The sequence below is a fragment of the Pinus tabuliformis genome, chromosome 1_2 (assembly GCF_031772625.1).
Source record: "Pinus tabuliformis cultivar Carrire ecotype Pingquan chromosome 1_2, CPIR1, whole genome shotgun sequence".
In the NCBI taxonomy this organism is placed as follows: Eukaryota; Viridiplantae; Streptophyta; class Pinopsida; order Pinales; family Pinaceae; genus Pinus; species Pinus tabuliformis.
Window position 1 is genome coordinate 1,122,611,595 of NC_142298.1, and position 16,849 is coordinate 1,122,628,443.

General features: G+C 37.1%; 1 protein-coding gene across 2 annotated transcripts in view; it reads left to right on the top strand.

The window, feature by feature from the left end:
* Window positions 1-16,849, top strand: part of LOC149210090 (uncharacterized) — a 289,054-nt gene that overhangs the window by 87,343 nt on the left and 184,862 nt on the right. For both annotated transcript variants that reach the window (XM_089396611.1, XM_089396612.1), the window contains exons 3-4: window positions 5,549-5,764; window positions 6,920-7,102. In XM_089396611.1, coding sequence (XP_089252737.1) covers window positions 5,549-5,764; window positions 6,920-7,102 — 399 coding nt within the window. The remainder of the gene's footprint in view (window positions 1-5,548; window positions 5,765-6,919; window positions 7,103-16,849) is intronic.

Consider the following 16,849-nt stretch of genomic DNA (forward strand, 5'->3'; position numbering starts at 1 on the left):
AAATTACCTTTGTGATGATCTTTCACCATGACATCTTCCTGTAAGTATCAACATCCTGCATGTAGATTGACACATCTCCCACAAATATCCATTGTCAAGGGTCTCTATCTTTTTCCGACTTCCATCAGAGTCTTCACATCCTTCCGGGAGATCTTCTAGTCAAATATTCTTGGACTTCGGATGTTGAATGCTTTCTACCTTCATTGCATATTATCATGATCTCTTCCTATCTTTTCACACTTCATTCCCAGGAGCTTCCAATCATAATTCTTTGATTGTAGTCAGCGTCCTCATGATTCATATGAGAACATATTATGTTGATTTCATCTAGTGCGACTTATGCTTTGCTGCAATCTTTCATAGGAGGAGATCCTTTCTTCTTTTGATCATATTTCCCAAGATGGAAATAGTGATCCATATTATCTGCAACCATATGACATGACTTTCATAATAATCTATGTAAGCATACATACGTCATCTTCCTTTCGGTCATCTAGACTTTTTGTAGCAGCTTCATTTGAAAGGACTTTATCCTTCAAACCCTATTTCTTGTTATGTCATCATACCATCATCCCTTGAATCCCACGAGTTGGAATTCCTGATGAAAACCTTTGCTTCCTTTCTAGATCGGTGAATTAGAGAAACTTGAGGATGTTTCATACCCTTACCCAACAAATGTTTTCTTTATTGACTATGATGGTCCCAGTTGATGATGACATCTTGCTTCTTTCTATAAGTATCAATGAGGTTTCCTAAGAGCTTCCTATTCTTTGTAATTAGTAGGATTTGTACCAAACATACTTTCTGCTTCCCATGTCATGAGCTCTTGTAATGCTTCTATCACAGTGCTTCTTTCTAATTTGATGCATCTTATCTTATTTTCATTGCTTCCTATCTATAACTTACAAGTGAAAGGAACCTTCTACTGAAGAAGATCGTCTTAGTCATAGAAGAGATCTTTTTGCTTCTTCCTTCTTACACTTCTTTGTCTCAGGTTCTTTCACTTCCTTACTAGAATAGTCTTCTTCCCTGCCCCTCTTATGATTAGGATAATATTTTCTATAGTGCCCAAGATTTTGACAACCATAGCATCTTTCCTTAGCCATGTTCTTCCTTTTCTTCTTTGGAGAAACTTTCCTTTTCGCCTTGACACTAATTGTTTCCTTCTATTTGATCTTTCATCACTTTCTTTTTTCATCCTGTCTTATCTTATATTTCTTTAGATGTCTCCAGCTTGGTTACATAGGAAATGAGTGGATCTTTGATAAACTCCTTAAGAATCTTTTGAGCCTTGAGATCCTTTTCCATGTATTCATATAATGCTTGTTCTTCGGATGGCTTGGAGACCTTCCCATGGACATGATCAATGACTTCATTTACTTTGAGGACAATGTCTGTCCTTCTTTTCCATACAAGGAAGTTTGATATCTCAACCAACTTTTGGTTCTTCTTGAAACATGAAGTCATTTTTACTAGATTGTATTATAATAAAAGATACTTACTTGTGAACATCGAATCTTCAACTTGATGATGAACTTCTTGCTTCTTACTTCAAATCTTCGGTGAGGGAGGAGTGCCTTCTATGGGATCTTTGCTTCAATAGAGAGAGGATTGTCTTTCAATCTATTCTTCCTTAGATTTGAAGAGCTTCCACTTCATTGGTGATGTATGATTTTTGGAGTGCTTCTAGGGTTTCAGTCTTTCTTCCTGCTTCCTTCATGAAGATAATTTTAAGACTCTTGCTTGGTGTATTCTTTGATCTAGGGTTTCGGATTGATGTAGATTTGGATCTCTTGCTTGGTGTTCTTTGGATTGCTTTGATCTTCTTTGAAGTTTGATTCTCGTGTGTCTACTTGCTTTGCCCGCCCCTTCTTGTCTTCAACACCTAAGCTTTGATACCATGTTGAGAAATCTAGGGCATTTAAAGTTAACAATTTCTCTTCTTGATAATTGCTTGTGATGTACTTTTACTTCTTAACTTATAGTCTTCTCTTTGTTAGCTTATTAATGTGTTCTTCTCTTCAAGACAATTACCAATATGTACAATGAAAGGCAAGTAACATAGTGTGTAGGCTTCTCAGCTAGGGCCAAAACCTCTCACCTCTTGAGAGGAAAACTCGATCAAAATTCTTCTTCTAGATCTTCAATTGATAAGTACCAAGACCATGACACAGACCCTTGACTCTAGTATCCTCTCAAGAACCTTGTCACTAACCTTGATGTTCTGCCTCTTCCTTTCTTCGCCTTTCTTCTTGATCTTGAACTGCTCTGCTCGGCTCTTTCTAGAGGACCTCGGTCTCTATCTTTCTCGATCCTTCTCACTACTTCTTCTCGACTTCCCCTAGAGAATCTCGGTCTCTTGGTATTTACTGATTTCCTCTAGAGAAACTCGGTCTCTAGATATCTACTTCGACCTTCCCAGAAGAATCCTTCCTTGTTGCCCCAGAAGAAACCCTTCTTCGTACTGCCCAGAAGATACCCTTCTTCACACTGCCCTAGAAGATACCCTTCTTCGCACTGCCCTAGAAGAAAGTCTTTTCGTTGGTCCAAAAGAAACCCTAACTTCGCATTCCCCAGAAGAAATTCCTTCGTATTGCCCCAGAAGAAACCTTCTCTTCGTATTTCTGCTTCTCCGAATTGAAGTCGAGTTGCTTGATTGAATTGTACTACTTCAAGTGAGGTCGAATAGGTTATCAATACACTTCTCATCATGTCCATTAGGCTGACATGACTATGGGAGGTAGGCTGACTTGTTCTAGAGAGTTCCTTCATCGTTTGTAGGCCGATTTGAAGAGGATAGATGACAAGGTCTTGGAGGATACTTTACATAGACAATATTGACCTTTTACAAAGTGTAACATGACTTCATTACATGACAATGACAACATTTTATGACTAAATGACAAATAAATCCTAAAGACTGTCAATGGGAGTCTTGACTCAAAATCAAAATCCCTTGCTCATGAAACCCATTAAGCAAATCAATAAAGATAATTTTATTTTTCTTATTTACATTACATAATCTTATTTACATTACATAAAATCATAATTACATGTCATTATGAAGACTGAACCTAGTTACACTTTTCAACACTTCATTTGCCTTTTGCCTTTTCTTGATTTTTCTTGATTATCACTGCTAGGGGCTCTAGGAGATGACAGCATGCGATGTATGGTAGAAGTAATCATTACCCCCTTAAGGTGGGTAGTTCATCACCCACTAGGGGTTGGGACATGCATGGGTTCCTTAATGATGGCCTTGGGAACTAGGGTGATGGCTAGAATGAAGAGGTAGAGCTCATGTTTGGCTTTTGCCCACGTGCTAATATAATGTCCCGACCATCTTTTGTATTTTGTAATATTCTTTTTTTCTTCATTTGTGGCCATGATATGCTTTTATCTTTTTTTTTAGCTGCATCAGCCTCTGGGGCAACATTCCAGGCACCACCCAAACACATGGACAAGGGGAGGGGGTGTACCAAAGCCTTGTGGATCCAAAGAGGGAAGATGATGGGTTTGTAATGTTTAGAGGGGAGTGAAAAATGTGAAATGGGAAAACGGGATCGCGCTACCAAAATCAGGGTTTCCCAAGTAGTGCCCATCCTGAACCTATAAGCCAATAGGGGAGATCCTACAGGACTAGGATTGAGGATTAACCCCCCATTTAAGATGAGAGAACAAGACTACAGTCAAAACCCTTCCTTTACAAGTCACCCCATAATCCATACCCACTGTGCCCAAGGAAAAACAAGCATCAACACCTGATTGCACAATGAAAAACTACCTTTAGGATTGGATGGTCCACCTTCAAACATATGCTCTCAACAGGGCCGACCTGGACTTGAAAATAAGAATTTTCTTTTTGAAAAGTCACAACTATTCCTAGAGCTGACCTATACAAGGAGGCTTAGGATTCTTTTAATAATTTTTTTTTTGTCTTCCATGAAATCTTCTTTCAAGGTTGATTGGACACATGGATATAGGTCAACTTCAATTATAATTTTGACCTTCTTCTAGGGTAGCAATGAAGTGTTGAGGTCATAAACTTTTGGGGTAAAGGTGCTGGTTGGGGCATCAAACTTCAAAAATCAATCTCTCTCCAACCAGGAGGACCCACAAGGTGTGCCACCTATCAAACAGAATGACATGACAAGGACAACTAATATAGAGGGTCTTTGTACCCAAATTCACTTGATTTGTGGACGCAAATCACCAAACAAATGCTGGCACATTTACCCTTTGACATCAATGATAAATTCTTCCGACATCCTGTTCCCTATCTGATTATGAAAGATGCCTCAAAAGACTGGCAAGGTCCATAAAAGAAATTTCATTTTGTTGATTACATGAAGCAGTATTTCAATATTGTTGGTTGAATTTAAAGTGCATTAGGTTGCATGCTGAGTCCAGTTTTACTTTTATCTAATTGCAAAGTAAGAGGTAATCTGGTTTGTTGGTTTAAGCCATTTATTGATACAATTCTGCTTCAAAGTTGAGCTGTAGATTGTTTCTGCACCAATATTTAAAGTTGTTATCCATGGAAGTTCGTTTTAGAAACTATGAGATTTTTCCTGTCTATCCTCTATTAATGCCTCCTATGGTTTGAAGGTATAAACAATGAGTTAGAAAAGTCTAATGGTGTCTCCAAAAGGGTCGTGCTCTAAAGGCCATGGAAATACAAATCAGTGATGAGCATGTCTAAACACCTCTATCTGCTTCAGATTGTTTCTTAAGCAGGAAATGGGATCATCACCTGGTAGCTCCTGATGATGTTCCCATGTCTAGTCGTGGTGATGAGTTTGATGAGTGATCACGCTGATCAGTGATTTGTAGTAGGTCAGTGGCCCAGTGGCTTGTAGCATTGTTTTGGACTCTAGAAATCATTTAGAGCGTCATTGATTATGTATTTTGTTGTTGATATGTATCGCCCTTGGTGCCATTTTGATATATTCACCCTTACATGGTATATATATGAGCAAACTTTGCATATTTTGTCTCTAATGGTTTGGAATCATGGTTTGAAATCTTAAAAATATTCTTTTTCATTAAAAAGTAATTTTATGTATTTTCTTCAAATCCAGTTTGAAACCCAGTTAGATAGGTGGCTGGTTCAAAGCCCGGTTCTGGTTTTTAAAACAATGAATATATGTGTATATATATATATATATGAACATTGTGTTGAGTCTTGACTCTCGATTACATATTGTGGTATTACTAGTGTTCATGCATATGAGTGACTTATGAATTTTATATGCATACACATTCTAATTAACTTTGTTCTTGCTTTTCCAAACTGCACAACATGAGTGGAAAAATTGTGTTCTATTTAGAAAGTAAATTAATAGTTTGTAAGAGGGTAAATCTGGAAGTTGTACTTAATGCAATATGCTTCTCAAATTTAAATTCCTTTTTATTGTCTCCTGTTGATTTGCCTTGTAAGTTATTCTTTCCAGTATACATTATGCTTCTTTTTGCACCACTAACAGTGGGAAATCTTCATTTTTTGATAAATGGACACATAATAATCCTGTGTACTCTGATTTGCCAGGTCCAGTGGTTACTAAAGTTATCTCAAATTCCTGAAATCAGTGAAGTTTCAAACTTCAGCAATGAAACCAAATTATATCTGGAAGATATTGTGAGGAAATTTAATATTGAGGTTGCTCTTGAAGTCAAAAGGGTTGAGAATGTGACAAATCATGATGTCAAGGCTGTCGAGTATGTTTTGAAAAAGAGGTTTGAAGCACATCCAGAACTAACTAAGGTTTGTAGCTCATACTGTATTTCTATCCACAAAACTGAAAGACACTCTGCAAGTGCAGGTCCTTGCTTTGGGAAATTTTGCATTCTTAATTAGTATATTTAATTTTTTTCCCTGAAGGAACCCTTTGTTTTGAGGGGAAGGGGTGAAGCCAAGGGTTGCTTCCCCACATTTCTGCATGGCATCATTAACAAACCTGTCAACTTAGACTAGTGCACCTCATACTGCAACCTGTGTTTTGAACTGAGCACCTGCCAGCATGGAACTAGCCAAATGCCCATACATTGGTTACAAAGGTTGAGCTAACCCCTTGGGTTCAATCTTCATTGTTACCATATAGTTATATTGTTATATACATAGTGCAGGCTCTCTCTGAAATAATTAGAATTATTTGGCAGAAGACATTATAACAATGAAAACAAGGTTAACATATCATGAGTAATATGCACTTTTGTCTTTTTTATTGGGAACATGGCAGCATAATTATTTCATGATTGCGGTTTCAAAATAAGACAAAATTCTAGGGCAGCCCTTCTTTATTTTACTGTTACCTATCAACAGATGTTTTATAATGAGCTCTTGAATGTTAGTCAGCTAGGTCAAAGATCTGCTATAGCTAAACTGTACTAGAAATGTACTTATACAGGTCAGAAAGGTACTTTGAGCTGCAAGAAAGATTCAGCTATGCTGCATTCCTCATATTTTGTGATTTATTTCTGTTTTCTTTTTTTTTTAGTTTAAGCTTGAGCAATGGTTAAGTGAATAATCTAATTGGTTTGTAACACTTATTGGAATGGACTTATTTATCTTTTTAATTCTGGTATATGATGGTCTGGGTTATTTGCTTGTGAGGTATGTCATCTCTATATAGGGGATAATAAATCTTGTAAATGATGCTCTCAGTTGTTTACTCATGAGATTTGTCATCTCTATATCGTGTATATGAATGGTATTTTTTAACTAGGAAGTGCATGAGCATAATTTATGAACATTTTCCTTATTGAAGTCAACTCTGAGGTGTTTCAAAACGTACTGCTTCAGGATATGCTCTGTAAATTCAAATTTGGAGTATTCTAATTTTAAAAAAGTACAATCATAATTATAATATTAATGTTTCTCTAGTGCAGTTTTAGGCGTGTCTGATTTCATTTTCTACAGGTACTGGAATTTATCCATTTTTCTTGCACATCTGAGGACATCAATAATTTAGCTCATTCTTTGATGTTGCGTGAGGCTCTAGATCTAGTTATATTGCCCAGTATGGACCAGTTAATTGATGCCATACGCAATTTAGCGCACAAATATGCTCACATCCCGATGTTATCTCGGACACATGGGCAGGTATGACATCTGATTTGCTTGCTTTTGTTTTAACAGTAAGAAATTGGAGTTAATTAGTTGAATAACATCCTTCCTATTTCTACACATGTTATCTTAGAGGACAGATTAGATTTATTTTAGGGAAGTGCTCTCTAAGCTGGAATTCTGTATTTTGCTGTGAATCCAGAAAAAGTGTAGTTTCAACTTTCTGTTGCTAAAATAGTGCCAGTAGCAAGAACACCGGTCTCTTTTTATTGGTAAATAAAAATTATTCTGTCAACATAAAAACAGAAATTACATTGCAGACACCATATTGACCAGCAGTTAAGCCTGGTCTGATTGTTTTACAGATACACTTATAGAAGATACATATTTTCAATGGGTATTTTGAATTTGCATATGCAGATCTCTTCTCCCCCTATCTTCAAACGTCTATCCATCCTGCTGAATTGTCAAAGGCTGATTGAGGCTTTACATCTCTGAAATAAATTAGTTGACAAGATGGATTCAAATTCTCAGCTGCTTCTGAACTAGGTGTGAAAATTCCTCGAATGCAATTAGTGGAGATTTATCTTCTAACTGTTAGCAGTTTATTTGTCTTCTGAATTAATATTCGGCAAATAATGAGAAATTCACAAATGCATTATTCACAATAAAAACGCTGTGGAAATATAAAATATGGAACTGAAAAATAGATGCACACACAAAATAACACCATTGTTTTTGGACAATTATCCCTAGAAAAACCCCAAAGGGAAAACCAATGCAACAAATGAGGGTTTTATTATTTCTTCAGCGAATTCAAGTGTACAATAATCTGCCTGCCAAACTGGCAAGGCTTTGGCAGTCTTCTATTGGAAAAATAATCTGGAAGACACCCTTGTCTTCCTTTGCAATTGATCTGGCCTCTCCTAGCTTGCACGCACTCTTCTTGGCCACTCACAGTGTAGCCCATAAATGCGCACTACTTGGCTGAATAAATTTGGACAATCCTGGAAATGCCTCCAGGTGAGACATATAACCTCCCTTTGCCTTTGGAACCAACTCGCTCCCAGATACGTCATCTGGCAACGGAAATGTGGCTCTTTTGGCAACTCGCACTGGGGTTTTTGGCTAACTCGCATCTCTGTATTCGGCCTCCTTTGCAGATGAATTCAACCTGTTGTTGCACAGATTATCATGACAACGCTCAGACCGAGGGCTGTCACCCTGATCCCTGATCTCTTCGGTTAAGCCGTCTCCCGAGGCTAAGGGGGGTAAACCCTATGGGATGAATGAAGACCAACTGTGGACTAGTTGGGTTGGGAGACATAGCAAGGCAATTTAGCACCTGATTGATTTTAGAAATTAATGTCCGGTGCCTTATGGAGTTAATGATTAAATGATTATTTATTAAATGTTGCAGAAGTATGAACCTTGTAAAACAATCATTTATCATCAAATAATCCAAGCAAAGATAAATTTTGATAAATGTGGGATAATCAATAAATGCGCAATGCCTTAACAATATTCCAGCAATTAAAATTCAAAAGATAAAATGCTTTAAATAACCATGCAATTTTAAATGCTAGCCAACTACCACTTTCATATAGCTAACTTGTAAATAAACATTTAAGTGCATTTAACTATAGAGAAGTGGAACATAGATATCACAAAAGAAAACGAAAAAGACATTAAAATGAATTGTCAATTTTTAATCAGTCTTTTTCAAATTTTTATTTTTATTATATATATATATATATATATTTTTAATATTTTTTGATTTTTTTTATATCAAAATAAACCAAAATATCTAAGTTTAAACTAAATGAAAAATGAAATTTAAATATTATAAAATAAAATCCAAATCTAAAACTAAGATCTAAGTTCTAATCTATATACACAATATAAAATCTAAATTCTAAATAAAACTTAAATCTAAGACCTGAAAAAAGAAAACTTTTTTATGATTTTATTATTTCCCTTTTTTTATTATTTTATTTTTTAATTTATCAAAACAAAACAAAACTAAGCTAAATAAAAAAGAAAATAAATTAAAACCAAAGCCTAAAAGGAACCATTTTATTTTTTAAGCCATTTATGATTTTTATATTTTTTTTTATGTTTTTTATATGAGATTTTTTGATTTATTAAAAAATAAAACAAAATTTAACTTAAAACTAACAGCTAATCTAAAAAAAAGAAAATCGTTTTTTTTTTTTTCAACTTCTTATAATTTTTATATTTAATATTAAAATTTAAACAAAAGTAAATCTGAATTTAAAACTAAAACTTAAGATTAAAAACAAAAGAACTGAACTAACATCTGTTATAAAAAAAAAGAAAATTTATTAAATCTAAACCCTATTTAAATGAAACTCAGATTTAAATCTAAAAATCAAATAAAAATCTAAACTAGCCAATGTCTAAACTTATCATATATCACAAAAAAAAAAATATAAACTTGACTACGTCCATGAATCAAAAAATGAAAATTCAGCATTTCAGTGTGCGCTGGGCAGCAGAGAAGGAAAACACGTGGGAGAGTTTGCTGGCGAGGAAATGGACAGGCAACAAAACGGAGCAGGGAGATGGGAGCTGCGTAGGCGTTTTGCAGGTATGGCAGCGTAAAGAAGGTGGAGCTGCGTGTTTTTTTCTTGTTTGTTTGTTTGCAGGCGCTGGAGCAGCGTGGCTGGAGGAGACTGCAATAGCGTGAGGGTTTTGCAGGTGGCTGAATTTGTTACTGCGTGGATCTGGAGATGGCGTGAGGAGCAGGGGGTAACGAAAAATGCGTGGGCAGCAAGGGAGAAACGGATATATTGTTTGCTGATGGGAAAGCTTTGCACAGGGATCTGAATATTGCACGTGGGGATGGCAGCGTGGAAGTGAGGGAGAAAGCTGCAGCGTTTGGGCATGTGATAGAAACTACAGGAGCGAATTGCAGGTTGAGGAAAAACGCAGGTATGTGGAGGGAATCGACACGGTGAGCAGGGTAAAAGACAACAGCGTGAAGGAGTTTGCTGGCAGAATGCTTGCAGGTGGAGCGTGGAATGAAGCAGCAACAAAGCCTGTGGGCTTTTTAAAATTTCGAAGATTTTCTGCGGCACTAAAACCCCACTGGGCATCCAATTAAAAATTTACCAGAACCTAAAAAATATTCTCCAGAAAACTTGAAATTTTTTTGAATCAGCTCTGCTTCAGATTTCTTGAAACCAATGTTACCAGACTCGGAATCGGCAATAAATCGGCGAGGCAAAAGAGCGAAGAGTTTTAATCGGATCGGGAAAAAATTGGCAAAAAATCGTTGAATTCATTAAATAAAAATATACACATATATTGAATTAAAAAAAAACATTTTTCATTAATATTGGGTAAAAACATGTCCAAACAATGCATAATATCAATAGATGTCCAAAATATCATGAATGAATAAGTATCTCATATATGTTATGAGTCCAAACATGATCCAAAGCACTGAGTCTTGAGTCCTTAGAAGCATATGCTTCTAAAAGTTTACAAAAAACTGCGTACTAATAAAAAAAAAATCAGCAACTAAAAGTCTAAGACTCTTAAGAGTGAGAACTAGAAGTGATTGTTTCCACTCCTTCCCTTGCTTGAATCTCAAAGTTCTCCAAGTCATGAAGGTTTAAAAGAGGAGGCTCCTCTAATTGAACCCAGTGTGCTGCATTTGTAGTTTGCAAATCTATCTCTTCAAGGTCGATTGGTGAATGATCCATACCTGTCATTATCATGAGACATTGAAATGTGAATTGAAGTTTCACTTTGAAGTTTGAAGTTTGAACTTTAAAGTACAAACTAGATTATGAAACCTTCAAATTCAAGTTCTCGAGTCTCACCTAGTATTTGTTTGTTGCGAAGTCGTAGATTGTAATGGACAAATACAAGGTCATTCAAGCGTTTTTGTGTCAATCGGTTGCGCTTCTTAGAATGTATTTTCTCAAACATGCTCCAGTTGCATTCACAACTTGAAGCACTGCATGCTTGGTTTAAGATTCGAATGGCAAATCTCTTCAAATTTGGCATATCACTACCAAAGTTTTGCCACCAAAGACCTAGCAAGTGGTAAGGGTTTGTGAGTAGAAGTACTAAATAGTAAAAACTTGAAAAGAAAAGAAAATTTAATAAAACATTTAACATACAAAATAATGTTTAAACAAATTTAATGAATTGATGAAGCCTTCAAGCTTGGTACCTGGCAACATCTTAGACCTTTCTCTTATAGCATTGGTATAGGCAAACAATTTAGATGGTGCCCTATAATCTTGTAGTTGGGAAATGACACGACTTTGATGTTCTGGATCAGGGAAGCACCTTTCTATGCATGTCATAAGTCCTCTGCCAACCTCCCCATCCTCATTAAATTTGCTTTTATCATAAAAATATTGTGGGTTTAAGAAGTACCCATTAGCATGTAAGGGGGAATGCAATTGCCTATCCCAATGTGCATCTATAATGTCCCAAAGAGGCATATACTTTGTCTCATCATCCCCATATCTTCTTTTGATGGCCTCCTTTGCGAGATCCATCGCCTCATAAATGTAACCCATAGCGGGTTTGTCACCATCAACCATCCTGAAAGTTCAAGCATTCAAATTTAAAGAAATATGAGACATTGTAAATAAAAAGAAGCTTGAAATAAAATTTAAAAAATGAAAAAGTTAAAAGACTTGAAGTACCTGAGAACTCTAACAAGGGACTCCGTCACAACAATAATCTCTTCGGCATCTTTCCAGAAACCATCATTATACACAAGTGCAGCAATTTCAATGCCTTCAAGGGTCTTGGAATGTTTAGATCCCATCCACTCAGGTCCCAAGAACATCCTCTTCAGATTTATCTTTTGCTCAACCACTGATTGCAAAGATATGAAATTTGTTGCAAATCTAGTCACTGCAGGTTGAACAATTTCTTTACCTTCAGTGTATTTTCTCATAGTGTTTAGGACAATAGTGTGGTTGTATAGGTATTTGGTTATGGATTTTGCCTTCTCCACAACCTCATGTATCCAATGAAGCTTACCAATGTCCTCAAGCATTAAATCTATGCAATGGGCAGCACAAGAGGTCCAAAAAATAGTGGGGTGCCTAATCTCAAAAAGTCTACCAGCAGCCATATAATTAGCTACATTATCGGTGACAATTTGTACAACATGTTCTTCTCCCACTTCTTGAACGACTTCCTCCATCATTTCACAGATAAGTTGTGCAATCTTAACCTTGTCTGAAGCATCCACTGATTTGAGAAACATTGTGCCTGTGGGACAAGATACAAGGAAATTTATTAAAGTTCTATTCCTCTGATTTGTCCATCCATCACTCGTGATGGTGTACCCTGTTTCTACCCATGATGAACGAAACTCAGGTAGCACAAGCATGACATCTTCAACACTCTCTAACAACATATCTTTCCTAAGGCTCTTTGATGTAGGGGCTTTGAACCCTGGACCTGCAATAGCAATTGCATCAATCATAGCTTGCCAATAAGGACTTCTGGCACAGTGGAAAGGTATGTCAGAATAGTACCAAAAGTTAGCAATGGCCTTCCTTGCCTGACTATGGATATTTTTTTTTCCAACCAGTGGCATCCAAGGTAGGTTGGGAACCGGGTTTTGTGCGGGGAGCAAAAAAGGTGTTTATGTTGCCACCTCCAGTGTTGAAGGAAGGAGTCGAAGGACTTGTATGGCTTTGAGTTTGACTTGGCCTTGGAGGCATGTGTGGAAAACTTGGGAACGGCATTGAGGATTCAACAGAGTGAGGTGACATGGGGCTAGTGGTAGAAAAACTATCAACTCCAAGAGTTCCTATTTCAGTATTTTGCTTTGCTTTCTTGGCATTATGCTGATCTAACATATCAAGGGCCAAGGTTGCTTGGTGTTTGACATTATCGTCAACCTTGCTGCAAAGACCTATATCATGGCCAGGTATTTGTGCAAGGTGGAACTTGAATCTATAAATGCCTCCACTACATTTCGTTTTGCAAAATTTACAAAGGAGCCTGGGGTCTCCGGGAATCTTGTCACAATAAGCCCAAGCAAAGTCCTTCTCTCTCGGCATTGTTGTTGCTTTGAACTTGTGTTTAATTTGTGGCTTCTGTTAAGATTTGGAGTCGTGGCTTCTATTTAATTTGTGGCTCCTGTGAAAGACAACAAAAAATCAAATTTAAAAATGATCCAAAAATTTAAAATATGCTAGAAATCTAAAAAATTAAATGAAGACAGATGTCAGTAAACAACAGTCAACTAAACATATATATTATAGAGATTATGCAAAAGGCGAGTGAGGATCACTGTTATGGAGCAGTATTCTAATGTACTAGGAGTCTAGGAGATAGATAGGTGTGACTCTGTGAGGATCACTGTTATAAAAACAGGGACAATTCTAAAGACAGGCTATGGGTAGAGACCAGTTTTCAAATGCAAACTTTCAAGCCACCTCTGATGCCAGATGCAAGACAGAAGAATTTTCTTTCTCTTTGCTGTTAGGAAGAGAATTAGCTCTAGAAAGTTAGAAACTGCATTGCTATAGCTGCAACCTGCAGCACTTTCCTTGTTTTAGTATTTCTCCAGCTAATGAATTTCTCTTGCCCCATTGTGACCAAAATTGCATTTTTCTTCATTGCCCATACCCTGCATTCTATCTTTGAAGTTGCATTCTTGAAGATGCTTGTTGAAAGGCTAAAATTTAAAATTAACTTTAGTGCCTGTCCTTTACTATTTGTCATTTGTTACCTCTTATGACATGCTTCTTTCTGGTTGAAGTTTAAAACTTTAATGGAACAGCTCAGAAGCCAAGGCTTTCAATTTTTTGTTCCAGCAAGCACTTATATGCTCAATTGGTTGATGACTCAAAAAAGGAGACACTGGCTTTTGCATCCACTGCGCAGGAATCTATACATGGTGATGGTAATCAGCCATGCAATACTGTTGTGAGTATTCTTGTCATTCTTACGGTAGATCCATATCTATGACAAGATTTCCTCATAACTGTTTCTTGAATTTTCTCTTGATCAAATGGTGCTAGGCTTTTCAATGGATGGGTCACTGTCCAGACATGCCAACAATGTAGGAAAAAAAGTTTAAATTAACAGTGATTAAGAACATTGAGAAGATGCCTAATAATGTTTCTAGGACTAATTCCAGCGAAAGAACGAAGATTGTTAAGCATGAATATGTAGCAGAAGAATAACTGCAAGTCGTTGAAAATGGATAGAGTGCATAGGAGAAGAAGAATGTTCTTTTCTACAACTATTGCAAGCATAGAGGACATTCCAAGGATGAATGTTTGATGCTACACCAAACAAGTGCCAGAAGTAACTGCAACAAAGCAAGGAGAGAAGGAGATATCAATACATGATGCTACAATGGGAGGCAATTTGTTGATGACAGTTGCACAACATGCAAGTCATCGTTCTTCTTTAAAGTCCAGATCAAGAAGCAGTAATTGATATTAGCAGCTAGTGATATTTTTATCCCAGAAGCAATAATAAAGAAGCATAACTTACCTACAGTTGTGCATCTTGAATCCTGATTCCTACTATGGGTTGGCTCAACGGCAGCAAGGATCTGCATGTCCAGTGCAATGCAAATTGAAGTTTGCCATCTCAGCAGACTATATATGTAGATGAAGTGGACTTCAATGTTGTTCCATTGGATGTGTGTGGTTTTCTTTTTGGAAATCCATACCTATGGGATAATGATGCTCATTGCTGTCTATGGATGACACATAAAACAGTACCAACTTGTCAAGGATAGCCAAGCTAACTCAATGACACGGTTTTTTATTCACTCTTATTAACTTCCAAGACCACTCAAAGACCAAATCAATCATTTTAAACATGTTAGTAATTATAATTAAGAAGGCCGAAAAAATAAGTCTGGAAATCCGAAAAACCTTGATACTAATTGCAGAAGGCCGAAATGCCTCACAAAACTTGTCTGCGAGTCGTGGACAGTGGAAGCTCTGGAGTCTGCGGCGTAGACGGCTCTGCGGCGTAGTGGAATGGCTGTGGAGTCTGCGCGTCGACGGTGGAAGCTGTGCGAGTCTGCGGCTGTGTGGAACTGGAATCGCTGTGTGAGTCTGTGCGCGTCTAGTGTGAGTCTGCGGATATATTAATAATAACGACAACCTGAAGGTTGAACCGCATAAACCTTAATTGAAATATGGCGGGACGCGGAATTGAAATCTGGCAGGACTCGGGAAATCGCCAATAATCGGGTAAATCGCCAGACTCGCGAGTCAAACTCGCGTTGACCACGAGTCAAACTCGGTCAACGCGATTTGACTCGCAGAGTTTCAGATCGGGACTTTTCACCGGCGAGCAGATTATGAATCGCGATTAATCGACAAAATCGGCGATTCCTGTTTCACTGCTTGAAACCCTCATAAAAAAATCAGATCTGAAAATGAATGATTTTGAAACCCTTGGACTGCAAGATTGTTGGTTGATATTCTTGGAAAGCAATTTTAAATGAAACCCTAGCAGACAGATTACTTGGAGAGTCTCGAATTTCTTCAGCCAAAAATCTGCAGGAATTGATCCTGAGGCCAGATCTTACCCTCCAGGGCTTAGATCTGGCTTCAAACAAAAATTTCTCCTCAGACCTGTAAACTGCAACCTGTTAACAATGAAAACAAACAGCCAGAACCTGAAAATGCAAAAAATAAATGAAACCCTAAAAACCAGCTAAATAATTATAGTATTTACAAATTGAAGGCTCTAGATAGCCAGATTTATCATTATGTCAAAGAAATATTTTCAGAATTTAAATTTAATGTGAGATGCTTCAGAAAAACCCTTCATGCATTCATTAAATTTTTTTTCAAATGATAAGCTCGGGATCAAAACTGGCTGGGCTCTTTCAGAAAACTCAATCCAAGAGTTGGCTGGTTCAGCCGAGAACTTCCCTGAACGCAAAAAAATTTCCTGCACAACTTAAATCAACCATTAACATAGAGGGATAAAACAATAGAGAAATTCAGATCAAATGGAGATACCTGCCATTATATTTCAGAAATTAAACTATCATTCAAACCCCAGAGATCAGACAAGATACATGTGCCTAAATCAATCTTCATCAAGCTATCATCAATGGCTGAAAATAAAATTATGCAGAAAAATAAAACATCTTACAACATTTCCAGAAGAGTAACACCAACAAGATTTTCAACCCCAAAGTCTTTCTTTATTGCACAAAAAATGACTACAAGAGAGTGTTAAATACACATGGAAAACATAGAATAGGAAAGATAAATCATTCAGTGCATTTTTTATTAACATGAGATGTACATTTATAATACAATGTTGTGACTCTTGGGTTTCAGATCCCTAGGTCTCTTGGACTGCTTAGTCTTTTCGGCTTCCACACTAACCCTTTAGGATTAGGTGTCCAACATTCCCCCCCTTAATCCGAAGGGTTATGTATGAGTCCAAGAAGAGAGCTGTAATACAAAATGTGCAAAAAATGCATGGCAGCACTAGGCTGAATGTGCTCTATGAAATGTTGGTAAAAAAGGGCGGTGGTTTAAGGATGACCACCAACACTGGAACGCTTAGTGCAGTTCCCGGAACTCTTCCAAAACTGGCAAGAAACTGAAGTTTTCTGCTAGAGGAAGTGTTCTCAATCTGTGATGGTTTAAGGATGACCAACAACTCTGGAATGCTTAATGCAATTCCCGGAACTCTTCCAAAACTGGCAAGAAGCTGGAGTCTTCTGCTAGAGGAAGTGTCCCAGATTGCCAACTGAAGGCATGTTTAGGGGCATCTTTGTCG